Raw genomic sequence first — 13,548 nt, 5'->3', positions numbered from 1 at the left:
TCTTAAAGACTCTAGTATGCTAGTGAACCAAAAATAACCAGCCAGGTAGACAGAGAGAGAGAAAAAAAAAAGAGGGAGGAAATATGAATATGAATGTGTTATTAGGGAGAAGACCCAGCTGGAAGGGTCTCAAAGAATTTGAACCACTAAAGGTATCGGAGCAGGAAAGTTATATGGTTAGTACTGGTTTGGACTAGAGCTCACATCAGAGTTAAGAGATAAAAATAGTGAAATCATAGGAGTTAAGACTGTCCCAGAAAAAAAAGGAAGTACAATGATAGAAAAGGGCTAAAGATTAAATCTTGAGAAATAATTACATTGGGGAAGAGAGAAGAGGAGGGAAGTCAGTGAAAAACACAAGTGATTTGAAAGATAGGAGACCAAGAAGAGAATGCCATAAAAACCAAAAGGGAAGCAGATGTCGTTATCAACAATATCCGAAAAGAGAATGAATATCTGAGACTAATAGCTTCAATATAACTGTGTGAGGGTAGGAAGAGAGCCAAGTCACAGTAAGTTAAGGGAAAAGGTGAAGAATTATAAAGGCAGCAAGTGGGGGCTGCTTTTCTAAGAACTGTGACAATGAATGGAAAGAGAAAAAAGAACAAAAGTTTGAGGGCAAAGCAGAGCACAGGTTAAGCTTATATGAGGAGTTACATGAACTTTTTTTATTCCCAAAGAATAAAGGAGACTGAAACACAGTAACAGGAGACATGTTGCCAGGTGGTAGGGGTGAAATGAAGGCAGAACAAGTGGGAGAGGGCAATATAGAAGGTGCCTCGGAAAAGAGGAGAACATAGGGAAAACCAGAAAATTGTGTGGTGTTGACCAAGGAAGTTAAGGGCACTCCAAATAGCTTGATAAAGTAATGTGCAAGAATTAAATGGGGTGATGCTAGGCAAATTAAGATTTAAACAACTGCTATTTGGAAAAGGATACTCAATTGGAAATAAAGAAAATAGGTACTGAGGGCCTAGATGGTAACTGCAAAACTAAAGGAACAAGCAGCATTAAACATTAAAATAAAATTTTCAAGTAGTAATATTAAAAAGTTACAAATTCCCCAAGCAACTGATAACTGTATGTCAAAACGTACAACACAAATCTTGTATTATCCAAAAGATTTCCAAAATCCAGCAACAATCTACTTTTTTTTTAAATTTTAAAATTAAAAAAAAATTTGATTTTAGAGAGAGGAAGAGAAGGAGGGAAAGAGAAACATTAATGTGAGAGAGAAAAACATAGATTGGTTATCTCCTGCAAGTTCCCCCAACCCCAGATCAAACCCACCATCTCGTTATGTGCCCTGACGGGGAAACGAACCTGCCACCTTTTTGGTGTATGGGATGACTCTCCAACCACTGAGCCACATTGGCCAGGGCAATAGTCCACTTTCTTTAAATAAAGAATACAATTGTTATAACAATCAAAATCCAATATTTAAAATAAGTAGGTGATTTTTATTGTAAGTTTCATATCAAAGTTTTGAATCAGTCATAACATATTAACTATCCTTCTGCACTCTGTCATCCACAAACTCAATCAACTTAATCCAGGTTACTGGTAAACAGAAAGAGGACCTTTTCCTCAAGTAGGACACTAAAGGCCTCCCTTCAGGCTTGATGATAGCTATTGGTCACCAGTCTGCAGGTACAGTTATTTAACTGATAATGAACCAAATTCTAACTATATTCTTATCTAGCTCACATATCTCCATGTTGACCACAGGACATGATAATTCTGTCAAATATGCTCTAGTGAAGCTCTGGCTGGATGGCTCAGTTGGTTGGAGCGCCATCCCACACACCAGAAGGTGTCCGATTGGACTCCCGGTCAGGCACATACCCAGGTTTGGTGAATGGCAGGAAACCAATCGATGTTTCTTCCTCTCTTTCCCCCTTCCTCTAAAATCAATAAAATCTCTCTATCTGTCTCTCTCTGGTGAAATCTAATTGCACAATGTCTACAGCATTTTTCTAATGAACCGGTCTATAAAATTTTTTCAGAAAAAGGAAATGAGGCGAATCTGGCCACACCCTAGCCAGCCCTATCTTTATTCAAGGTACCACCGGCCTTGAATTTAAGTAATCCTATAAATTACGTTATGGACACTGGTCCTGGTCCTGGGCTCCAGCCTCCCCGGCTTCCCTTTAAATATGTAAACTTTTGGTGATATAGATAAAAGAATTAAATGGATAAAAGAATTAAATGTCTCTTTATAATGTCCTTTATATTATGTTAGTGGAACATATTTAAAATCACACTCTACACAAAATATTTAGAAATTATTTTTCCCTCCATTCAACATTTCATAAAACCATTTTATGGAAAATATCCCAGTGAATCTTTGGCATCTGTGTTCATGTTCACTAGAGTGAGTCATTAGCAGTTTTTCAAAGCACCGTTTCTTTCCTTTTATTTATAGAAGTTGTTTGAGTTACAGAACTTTTGAATCCTTGTTATCTTTTTAACCTACATATGAAGTACCCATTTTCTATACCTTCAGACAGTTTCTTCACTCTGTAGGTGTGTGCTGTAGATGTAGATTCATAATCTCTACAAGGTAAGTACTTACTCCTGTTGACTGAACCAGCTTCAGACTTACCGTATTTTCCGGCGTATAAGACGACTTTTTAACCCAGGAAAATCTTCTATACGCCCAGTCGTCTTATACGCCGGAAAATACGGTATATCTCCTCCAGTCAATCCTTTGCAAGGTTTTGTATGGGGGCAAATAAAGCAACTCGCTCTTTTCTGAGAGAGAATTTTTTTTTTTTTTTTTTAGGAAAAGACCTTGCTGTATGTGCAAGTAACCAGGTCAGGAAATTCACAAAGAATCAGGAACCCAAACATTTCTTAAACACAGTTCAACTAATGACACGTACACGGCACATGTGGGTGCACTAACAGCAGTCTTTAGAAGTCAAACAAGTGTTCTTTCTGAACTAATATATTAGAACTCTGTTGTACTGTTACCAAAGAAGAGTTGAACAGGACGGGTTCCTCAATCCCCACGAATTACCTCTCTTAAGAGAAACAGCCAAGAGTAGTAATTGTAGTAATTTATGTCTATTGTATACTAATTGCCAGTCACGGTTTTTAGGCGCTTTCACCCTCATTAAACTCAACCTTCACGCGATTTAACAGGTGCTATTAATAACCCCACTCTACTGATGAATAACCAGGCAGAGAGGCTAAGAAACTCGCCTACTGAGCAGCCCAAACGGTCTCCTCCCTTTCAAAGAACACCCACTGCCTCTCAGGTCAGTAAAAGCAGGTCCACCTGCAAAGGCCGTCCCATCGACCAGGCAGCTCCTGAGACAGGCGAGAGGTTTCCGTGCACCTGAACCGATGTTCTCTCTCCGTCTACACCGTCGGATGATGATGTGAGTGGGGATCCCATCCCTTGCACCTGTGCTCCCTGAGCTCATCACACCCCCATTTCGGGGAAGACGGCCCAGGCACCACGTTCCTGCGGGGACCGCCAGCCCAGGGCAGGCAGACGCGCGCCCGGTCTTCCTCCTGCTCCTCCTGACGTTTGCTCTGGGGACGGACAGAGACCCTGCCCCTCGGGGCCTAGCTCTCCTTTGCTCTCCCAAACACAGGAAACTAACTTCCAGCCGTTTCCCTGGATAAGGTCACGCTTCCCAGGCTGAGCCCTGGAACGCGGCAGCCTCTCCTCAGGACGCATCGGGGAAGGGTGGAGGCGCAGCTTCCGAAGGAAAAGGGTGGCCCGGGCGCGGAAGAACGGGGGGCGGGGGTGGGGACCGCGGGCGAGGACAGCGTGCAGCCGGGGGTGGGGTGGAAGGCGCCGCGGTCTGACACGGAGTCCGCGCAGAGGATGGGGACGGAGACGGAGACCTAGGCCGGGCAGCATTTTCCCGGGTTTTTCCTTGGATGCACCTTACACCCTCGTTTCGGAAGAAACTGAGGACCCCCTCCTCCCCCCCCAAGAGTCGCAACTGCCTCGCCGGCCGGCCGGGGCACAGGCACCTCCTTTCATCTCCCGCCCGAGGCCACCGCTGGTCCCCCGCCAGCATCACCCTCGTCCGCCCGCAGCCCGGCCTTTTCCTCACACCGGTCAACGCGCGGGAGGGACAACCGGAGCCTCTCGACCCCAAGGCCGGAGACCCGCGTCCCGGTCCCGGCCCCGGCCGCAGCCTCCCCGGCTTCCCTCCCGTTAGACACCGCCCACATTCCCCACCGCGTCCTGAACCTGAACCGAGCCTCTTCCCGAAGAGCTGAACCCAGAGGTCACGGAGTGGAAGCCAAGCGGGACTGAGGGTCTTACCTTTAACAGATTAGACGTCGCCATGTTCCTTCAACTTAGAGTCTCGCGAGACGGCGCGCGACTTCGTGGCGCTCGGGACCAGGCCCCAGCCGGAGGCCGCAGTTCCCACAGGGCCGGCGGGAGCGGGCGGCCTGCCGACGCGCTGACCTCGTCCCAGGTACCTGGAGCTTCCTCACTCTCTCCCCTACATGGTCACCGCAGCTTCCCCGCACGAAAGAGCTCATGCAAACGCCCAGGGAGGCCGCTGCGGCGAGTAGCGAGAAGGTAACGGGAGCCGACCTGAACTGGGAGAGGAAGCATCGACTCCTCGAGCTTCCCCACTCCTTCGGATTAGCTTTGGTGGCTGCACCCGCAGCGGCCACCGGCTACGAATTTAGCTGGGCTTAGGCCCGACAGCTCCGGTTCCTCGGCCGCATCACGTGACGCGGCGGGCGGGGGCGCGCTCGGGAGCGAGCGTGGGAGCCTGGAAGCCTAGGTGGGCCCGGAGGCGGCGAGGGGGCAGGAGCGCGCCCTCTGCTGGCGGGACCGCGCACCTTCCCTCATCCCGCTCCCCAAATCCTGAGGTACCTTATCCCCGAATGAAATGCTTTTAACAGCTGTTTTCAATATGAACGGGCATGTGGAAGCCGCCCAATAAGTATGTGTGAGATGAATGTATGAGTGAATGAATGCGCCAGTGTATTAACTATTCTATTCAAGAGGGCCTGGCACTGAAGTCTGTAAAAGATTGATCAAGCAATGCATAGTAATCTTGGATTACTTGTGCTTTCCTAAAAGCACATTATTTTAGGAGCTTCTGAACCGTGAGCCCCCAAGCCTTATCCCTTCAGACCACAAGCCCCTGGCCAAGGGAAGAGAACGTAATTTATATGTAGAACCTACATAATACATTACAATATTGTATTATGCATGTTTACAAACAGGATTTACAATGTTAGAAAGAAATAAACCAGGGGAGGGGGATGAAGTTTGAAATTTTAAATAGAGTCAGCCGGGTAGGGCTCACTGAGCAGATGGCATTTGAGCAAAGACTCATAGTAAGGAAGAAGGCCAAGCTGATGTGGGAAGGAGAAGAGCAGTCCAGCCGGGACTCACAGGTGGCAGGTCCAAGGAACAGTGAGAAGGGTGGTGTGTTCAGAGCTGAAAAAGTAAGGAGAGCATAAGATTGTATAGGACTTTGTTGACTGTAAAGACTTCTTGTTGTTGTTAATCCTCACCTGAAGATATTTTTCCATTGATTTTTAATTTGTAGAGAGAGTGGAAGGGAGGGGGAAAGACAAAGAAACATTGATTGGCTGCCTCCAGCATGCGCCCCCAACAGGGCCAGAGTGTGAGCCTGCAATCCAGGTATGTGCCCTTGAACAGAACTGAACCCGGGATCCTTCAATCCAAGAGCTGATGCTCTATCCACTGAGCCAAACCAGCTAGGGCTAAAGACTGGTTTTTATTCTGAGTGAGGTGGAGCATCATTGCACCCCAGCCGCTCTGGGCCTCTGGGCAGCATGGGAAGGCAGAAAGGTGGCTCCGGCCAGAGCAAAGGCAGTGCTGGCAGCCAGGGGAAGGAAGGCTCATTCTTGCATGAATCTTCGTGCATCGGGCCTCTAGTATGCATATAAGATCTTTGGTTAATTTATTCTCATATCCCATCCCCCCTTCCCTCAGAGATTCATCAGTCTGTTCTGTGTTTCCATGCCTCTGATTCTGTTTCAGTCATCAATTAATGTTGTTCATTAGATTTCTTGTTTGTTTTGATTTTTAGATTTAATTATTGATATATATGTATTTATTGCCATTTTATTGTTCATATTTTTTATCTCTTCTTCTTCTCCTTTTCCTTAACCTTCTTCTTCTCCCCTCTTCCTAAAGAATACCCTTTAACATTTCATGTAATACTGGTTTGGTGGTGATGAACTCATTTAGCTTTTTCTTGTCTGTGAAGATCTTTATCTGACCTTCAATTCTAAATGATAGCTTTGCTGGGTAGAGTAATCTTGGTTGTAGGTCCTTGCTATTCATCACTTTGAATATTTCTTGCCACTCCCTTCTGGCCTGCAAAGTTTCTGTTGAGAAATCAGCTAACAGTCATATGGGCACTCCCTTGTAGATAACTACTTTTCTCTTGCTGCTTTTAAGATTCTCTCTTTGTCTTTAACCTTTGGTATTTTATTTATTTACTAGAGGCCCAGTGCATGAAGATTCATGCACTCAGGGGCGTCCCTCAGCCCAACCACCCTCTCACAATCCGGGACTCCTTGGGTAGGGTCCCTAGGGCTGGCCTGAGATCAGGGCCTATCGGGTCTTTCCTTCCCTGATCTGCAGGAAGCTGGCCCCACCCCCGCCGCTGCCACTGCTTGCCATCTGTGCAGCACTGCCTCCCCTCCCCTGCCACCAGTGGCCTCCCTCTGCAGGCAACAGGCTGGGGTGCAATGGATTGGCTGGCCTGGGCCTCCCTCTTTCTTTGCTGGGGGGTGGGGCCAGCCATGCAAGGGGCTGTCTGCCTACCTGATTGCCCCTAACCACTGGCCTACCTGCCTGATCACCCCTATCCACTCTGCCTGCCTGGCTGATCGCCCCTAACAGCTTGCTTGGGGGCGGGGCCAGCCCAGTGCGGGTCTGTCTGCCTACCTGATCACCCCTAACCACTGCTCTGCCTACCTGATCACCCCTAACCACTTGCCTGCCTATCTGATCACCCCTAACCACTGCTCTGCCTACCTGATCACCCCTAACCCCTCTGCCTGCCTGATTGCCCTTAACCGCTTGCTTGGGGCCGGGGCCAGCACCTACTTCCAGTTGGTCAGCCTCTGGTTGTCGCAGGAGCCGACCCGACCGCCAATTGCCTGCCATCCGTCGCAGGCTCTCCGCTTTTGCCCAAGGAGGGAGGCTTTTCCGGCCTTGGGCTCAGCTGCAGAAGGCTTTTCCGGCCTTGGGCTTGGCCGCACCCCAGCGTCCTGGGGATGGATTGCAGGAGCCAACCGCCAGTTGCCTGCCATCCGTCGCACCCCAGCGTCACCAATCGGCCACCTCGGCCACCCCGAGTCCTGCCCCCTGCACTTCCGCTGGCCCAATCGTGGGTGTAGCGGAGTGATGGTAATTTACATATTACTCTATTATTAGATAGGACTAGAGGCCCAGTGCATGAAATTCGTGCATGGGTAGGGTCCCTAGGCCTGCGATCAGGGCCAATTGGGGTCTTCCTTCCCCTGGCTGCCGGCTGCTGGCTGGGGCCTTCCTTCCCCTGGCTGCCTTCATTCCGTGCTGCTCCTGGTGGTCAGCACATGTCATAGTGAGCAGTCAAACTCCCGAGGGGACAATTTGCATATTAGCCTCTTATTATATAGGATTTATTTATTTATTTATTTATTTATTTATTTATTATTTCTGTTGTTAATCCTCACCTGAGGATATTTTCCATTGAGTTTTAGAGATAGTGGAAGGGATGGGGAGAGACAGAGAGAAAGAAACATTGATGTGAGAGAGACGCATTGATTGGTTGCCTCCTGCACATGCCCCAGCCAGGGCCCCAGCCTGGGAGGATCCTACAAACAAGGTACATGACTTTGACTGGAATCGAACCTGGAACGCTTTGGTCTGCAGGCTGACACTCTATCCACTGAGCCAAACGAGCTAGGGATGTGTCTTGGTGTGGGCCTCTTTGGGTTCCCCTTGTTTAGGACTTTCTGTGTTTCCTGGACTTGTAAGTCTGTTTCTTTCACCAGGTAAGGGGAGTTTTCTGTCATTATTTTTTTCAAATAGGTTTTTAATATCTTGCTCTCTCTCTTCTCCTTCTGGCATCCCCATAATGCAAATGTTGGTATGCTTGAAGTTGTCCCAGAGGCTCCTTACACTATCTTCATATTTTTGGATTCTTTATTCTTTTTGCTGTTTTGATTGGGCATTTTTTGCTTCCTTATATTCCAAATCATTGATTTTATTCTTGGAATCCTCTACTTTACTGTTGAATCTGTGTTGTTTTTTCCATGTCTTTGACATTCTCACTAAGATCCTTGAAAGTCTCGCTAAGACCCTTGAAGCTCTTATTAAATCCCTCAAAGCTCTCATTAAGTCCCTGAAGCTCTCATTACAGTCCTTGAGTATCCTTATAACCATGGTCTTAAACTCTGTATCCAACAGTTTGCTTGCTTCCATTTCTTTCATTTGTGACATGTATGTTTCTTTGTCTCCTCATTTTGGCTGCTTCCCTATGTTTGTTTCTATGTATTAGGGTAGGGCTGTTATGTTTCCTAGAATTGGTAGAGTGGCCTTGTGTATTAGGTGTCCTATAGGGCCCAGTGGCTCAGCCTCCCCAGTCACCTGAGCTGGGCCCTGTAGGTGCACGCCTGTATGAGCTGTGTGCATAGTTTTGTAGATGAGCTTTGATTGCTGTTGGAGTCACTGGGAGGAATTGACTTCCTGGCCAATTAGCTATGAGGACCAGCTGTGACTACCGTGGAAGAGCAGTTGTGCAAGAGACACCCCTATGAAGTAGGACTTGCTTAAGTGGGGCTTTGGTGCTCACTGAGTCTGCCCCTTAGTGTGTCACTTGTGGATGTGTAGAGTAATCTATTATGGTCTGAAGCTGCCCACCCGGTGACCTGGGTCTGGGATCACCCAGCAGGAGCTACAGAGAGATCTGCAGATAGCTGCTACTTGTATTGGGCTAGGAAGTAACCTTTGGCCCAGCTGTGAAGCAAGGTAGGCTGGTGCTAGTGCCTGGGTCTTGGGCTTTTTATTGGTAGGTTTGGGCACACTGATGCCAGCTGCTGCTTGTTTGAGAGATTTAAGCAAAGTCTGAAGCCTGAGCCAGGACAGGCCATTCATATGGAAAAGCCACTACAAACAGCTTGGGTGGGGCTGCAAATTGGATGGGGCAGGGTCTCGGAATCACCAGGGTGGAGCAAACAGTGTAGCCCACACTGATAGAAACTCAGATATGGCTTCCAGTCAGCTCTGCAATGGGGGAGGTGTCAGTACAGGAACAATGACCCCTGCAAACACCCCTGTCTGGGAGAAAGCCAACCCCAAGCTCCTGTCCTGATGCCAGACAGTCCAGTTCCTCCCCATGTGTCCCCAAATTCCCCCAAAGTTGCCACCCAGTGCTGTAGCTCAGAGGAAGCAGGACTGTGTAAATTTGTGCATGGGCCCTTTAAGAGGAACACCTGGGACTACAGCAGCCTCCTCGTGTCACTCAGTCACAATCCCCGCTGGTTTTTACAGCCCAAAGTTATGGGGCCTTCTCTTCCCAGCTCTGGAATCCTGGGCTGGGAGTCTGGTGTGGGTCTGGAACGCCCTGCTTCTCATGGAAGGCCTTAGAGATATCCCTCCCGATTATAAAAATGCCACACGTGGGTGTTGGACCAGTCTGTTCTGCACCTCTGCCCTTCCTACCAGTCTCAATATACTTTCTTCTTCTCTAGTTTTAGGACTTCAATTCAGCCAGCTTTCAGGTGGTTCTGACTGATGGTTGTTTTGTATTTTAGTTGTAATTTTGGGAGGCAGCAAGTACCAGCGTTTACTTACATTGCCATCTTGTTTTTTCCCAGTTTATCTATATGTTTGAAATTTTTCATAATTAAATGTTGGGGAAAACTTTTTTAAAAATTAGATTTATTGAGGTGACATTGGTCAATATAAATAAATATGTATTTATTTATATACTAGCTTTCCCGTTGCAGGAAAATTCCTGCAATGGGATTTCCTGCTGCACTCTACCCCGCCTCCGTTCCTCCCTTGCCGCCCGCCTCGCCTTCTCCTCCGGCCCACCCGCGTTTCCCTTCGCCCCCGGCCCCGCCTCCGCTCCGCCTTTATCACCCGCCTCACCTTCTCCTCCAGCCCGCCCGCATTTCCCTTTGCTCCGCCATTGCCATTGTCACCCGCCTCCGCCCCGCCCTTGCCGCCCGCCTCACCTTCTCCTCCAGCCCGCCCGCGTTTCCCTTCGGCCCCGGCCCCGCCTCCGCCCCGCCCTTGCCGCCCGCCTCGCCTTCTCCAGCCCGCCCGCATTTCCCTTTGCTCCGCCATTGTCGCCCGCCTCCGCCCCGCCCTTGCCGCCCGCCTCGCCTCTCCTCCAGCCCGCCCGCGTTTCCCTTCGGCCCCGGCCCCGCCTCCGCCCCGCCCTTGTCACTGGCCCCGCCTTCTCCTCCAGCCCGCCCGCGTTTCCCTTCGCCCCCGACCCTGACTTCGCTCCTCCCTTCTACTCCCCCTGCCCCCCTGGCTTGCTTGCTTCTTCGAAGCTTTACTCCCCTTTGCAGCTCTTGGCTTCTCTCGACACTGTCTTGATATGCAAATTAGCCGCCATCTTTGTTGGGGCAATTTGCATACTCGTCCTGATTGGTTGGTGGGCGTGGCTTGGCTGGTGGGCGTGGCTTAGGTGTAGCGAAGGTGCGGTCAATTTGCATATTTGTCTATTATTAGATTAGATTAGAGGCCCAGTGCACGAAATTCGGGCACTGGAGGGGGGGGGTCCCTCAGCCCGGCCTGCACCCTTCACAGTCCAGGAGCTCTCGGGGGATGCCTCCGGGGAGTGGGCCTAAGCCGGCAGTCGGACATCCTTAGCACTGCCGCGGAGGTGGGAGAGGCTCCCGCCACCACCGCTGTGCTCACTAGCCATGAGCCCAGCTTCTGGTTGAGCAGTGCTCCCCCTGTGGGAGTGCTCTGACCACCAGGGGCAGCTCCTGTGTTGAGTGTCTGCCCCCTGGTGGTCAGTGTGCATCATAGCGACTGGCCATTCCGCTGTTTGGTCGATTTGCATATTACCCTTTTATTATATAGGATAAATATGTAAACCACCAAGGGTTTACAAGATTTTGGATTGGAAGCTGGAGGACAGAAACATCCTCAAAAGATGGAGGAGGGCTTTTGACACCTCCCAGATCTATCACATGGAAAAAAAAAAAAGAGTCTGCCTCAAAAGACTACACTGTTTCCTGGCACCAGGAGGACCCATGGGAGCCAGCCCTAAGCTTAACCCTAACTTGAGTCTAACCATATCCCTATATCAATTTCTATACTATTTCTAGGAAGATCCTTCTTTGCTGTGCCAGGGAATGCCAAAGATTACCTGTGCTGAGGTGTGTGCTAGTTGTCTTTGTGGAGAGATGGTATTCCAAAGGCATCTGCCTTCATATGCCTATAAGATGGTCACCTGTACCTTAAGTCTACGTCATCCCACAAAACTCTATTTTTTAAAAAACAAAAATTTCTTTTTTTTTAATTGAAAGGAAGGGAGATGGAGAGAGAGAAACATCAATGATGAGAGAGAGAAACATTAATGATGAGAGAAAATCATCGACTGACTGCCTCCTGCACCCCTCTCCCTTGGTCCAAAATACTTCTAAGCTTTGCTCCTGCTTCCAGAAAGTGGGGCCCTGGACAAGAAGGGTGGCTAGGGAAGGTAAGGAAGTGAAGGCCCCACTAGCAACTGTGTGAAACCAAAGAGAACCATCCTAAGATTTCCATGGGACCAGGTCAGGAGTGAAACTCCCACAGTCCAATTTATACATATTACATAATTTGCCAATGTCTTCAACAACACATGTTGTAAAGTTTAAGAAGAAATGAGAAAAGGAAATAGAAAAATTATTGTCTCCAATGGAGGGAGAGGGAAGGGATAGAGGAGATTCTTTGATTCCAGGGCAGCCCCAAATACCCAATCAAGAGCAGTACAAGCAGGGCTTAAAATAATTACATGTTGGTAGTAAAGTTATCCTGAGAATGTGTCTTGAAAGGGAGACCAAGTGTCTTTTTTTCCTCTTCTCTCTGAATAGAACTTGCCCACTTAGTCATAGATGGCTTGCCTGGGGAGCCACAGACCTCCTTTAACTCCTGTAACTTAGAAGGGACTATAGCCTGGAATCTATCCACCAGACATACACAATAATCAGCTCTGACTAGCAGGGACATACTGTTACATTTATCTTTGATATGATTTTCCCAAAATTAACCTGTATATTCAATAAAATTCTGATAAAATACTTTATATTTCTTTTAACAGAAACTTGACAAGCCAATTAAAAATATATTTGGGAGACAAAATGTGGAAGAACAGCAAAAAATATTTTTTTTTTAAAAACAATGGAGGGGCCCGGCAGGAACATAAGATGGCGGAGTAGCAACGGAAGCTTTTAGTACTGAGTCTCTGGGCTGACTTTGGTTTAGGACTTGCAACAGCAGTGATCACTGAGCAAAGAGTGCCTAGGGTAGTTGGCCAAAATGCCGAATATCAAAATCTTCAGCGGCATCTCCCACCAGGACTTGTCCCAGAAAATTGCTGACCGCCTGGGCCTGGAGCTAGGCAAGGTGGTGACTAAGAAATTCAGCAACCAGGAGACCTGTGTTGAAATTGGCGAAAGTGTCCGTGGAGAGGATGTCTACATCGTTCAGAGTGGCTGTGGTAAAATTAATGACAATCTAATGGAGCTTTTGATCATGATTAATGCCTGTAAGATTGCTTCAGCCAGCCGGGTTACTGCAGTCATCCCATGCTTCCCTTATGCCCGGCAGGATAAGAAGGATAAGAGCCGGGCTCCGATCTCAGCCAAGCTTGTTGCAAATATGCTCTCCGTAGCAGGTGCAGATCATATTATTACCATGGATCTTCATGCTTCTCAAATTCAGGGCTTTTTTGATATCCCTGTGGACAATTTGTATGCAGAACCAGCTGTCCTGAAGTGGATAAAGGAGAATATATCTGAGTGGAGGAACTGCACTATCGTCTCACCCGATGCAGGGGGAGCTAAGAGAGTTACCTCCATCGCAGATCAGTTGAATGTTGACTTTGCCTTGATTCATAAAGAACGGAAGAAGGCCAACGAAGTTGACCGCATGGTGCTGGTAGGAGACGTGAAGGATAGGGTGGCCATTCTAGTGGATGACATGGCTGACACTTGTGGCACAATCTGCCATGCAGCTGACAAACTTCTTTCAGCTGGAGCCACCAAAGTTTATGCTATCCTGACCCACGGGATCTTTTCTGGCCCCGCCATTTCTCGCATTAACAATGCATGCTTTGAAGCAGTAGTGGTCACCAACACCATACCTCAGGAGGATAAGATGAAGCATTGCTCCAAAATACAGGTGATCGACATCGCCATGATTCTTGCAGAAGCCATCAGGAGAACTCACAATGGGGAATCTGTTTCCTACCTGTTCAGCCATGTCCCTTTATAATAGAATAACTTCTGAGGATTTTAAGAAATAAAGTGAACCCCTTCCCTTTAAAAAAAAATAAAATAAAGCAATGGAGGACTTGCCCAAGTATG

At 48.1% G+C, this 13,548-nt stretch overlaps 2 protein-coding genes across 4 annotated transcripts in view; one reads left to right on the top strand and one right to left on the bottom strand.

Annotated features, from left to right (window-relative positions):
- The window catches only part of CUL5 (cullin 5), a 108,617-nt gene extending 104,261 nt beyond the window's left edge, over positions 1-4,356 (bottom strand). The window contains exon 1 of the mRNA XM_008156075.3: positions 4,292-4,356. Within this exon, the coding sequence (XP_008154297.2) occupies positions 4,292-4,315 (24 nt within the window). The 5' untranslated portion in view covers positions 4,316-4,356. The remainder of the gene's footprint in view (positions 1-4,291) is intronic.
- A 26-nt stretch (positions 4,357-4,382) lies between these two features.
- On the top strand, positions 4,383-13,548 carry LOC103299227 (ribose-phosphate pyrophosphokinase 1-like). Of its 3 annotated transcripts, XM_054725877.1 has the most exons (3): positions 4,408-4,448; positions 11,308-11,358; positions 12,282-13,548. In XM_054725877.1, the coding sequence occupies exon 3, from the start codon at positions 12,500-12,502 to the stop codon at positions 13,454-13,456; it is 957 nt and encodes a 318-aa protein (XP_054581852.1). In that variant the 5' UTR covers positions 4,408-4,448; positions 11,308-11,358; positions 12,282-12,499; the 3' UTR covers positions 13,457-13,548. The 3 variants fall into 3 exon arrangements, with proteins under 3 accessions (XP_054581851.1, XP_054581850.1, XP_054581852.1); XM_054725876.1 differs by lacking the exon at positions 11,308-11,358 and having other exon boundaries at positions 4,383-4,448; XM_054725875.1 differs by lacking the exon at positions 11,308-11,358 and having other exon boundaries at positions 4,394-4,555.

Source organism: Eptesicus fuscus, chromosome 13 (assembly GCF_027574615.1).
Source record: "Eptesicus fuscus isolate TK198812 chromosome 13, DD_ASM_mEF_20220401, whole genome shotgun sequence".
Taxonomy (NCBI): Eukaryota; Metazoa; Chordata; class Mammalia; order Chiroptera; family Vespertilionidae; genus Eptesicus; species Eptesicus fuscus.
Note: the sequence above shows the minus strand (reverse complement) of the source record. Positions and strands in the feature narration are given on the sequence as shown.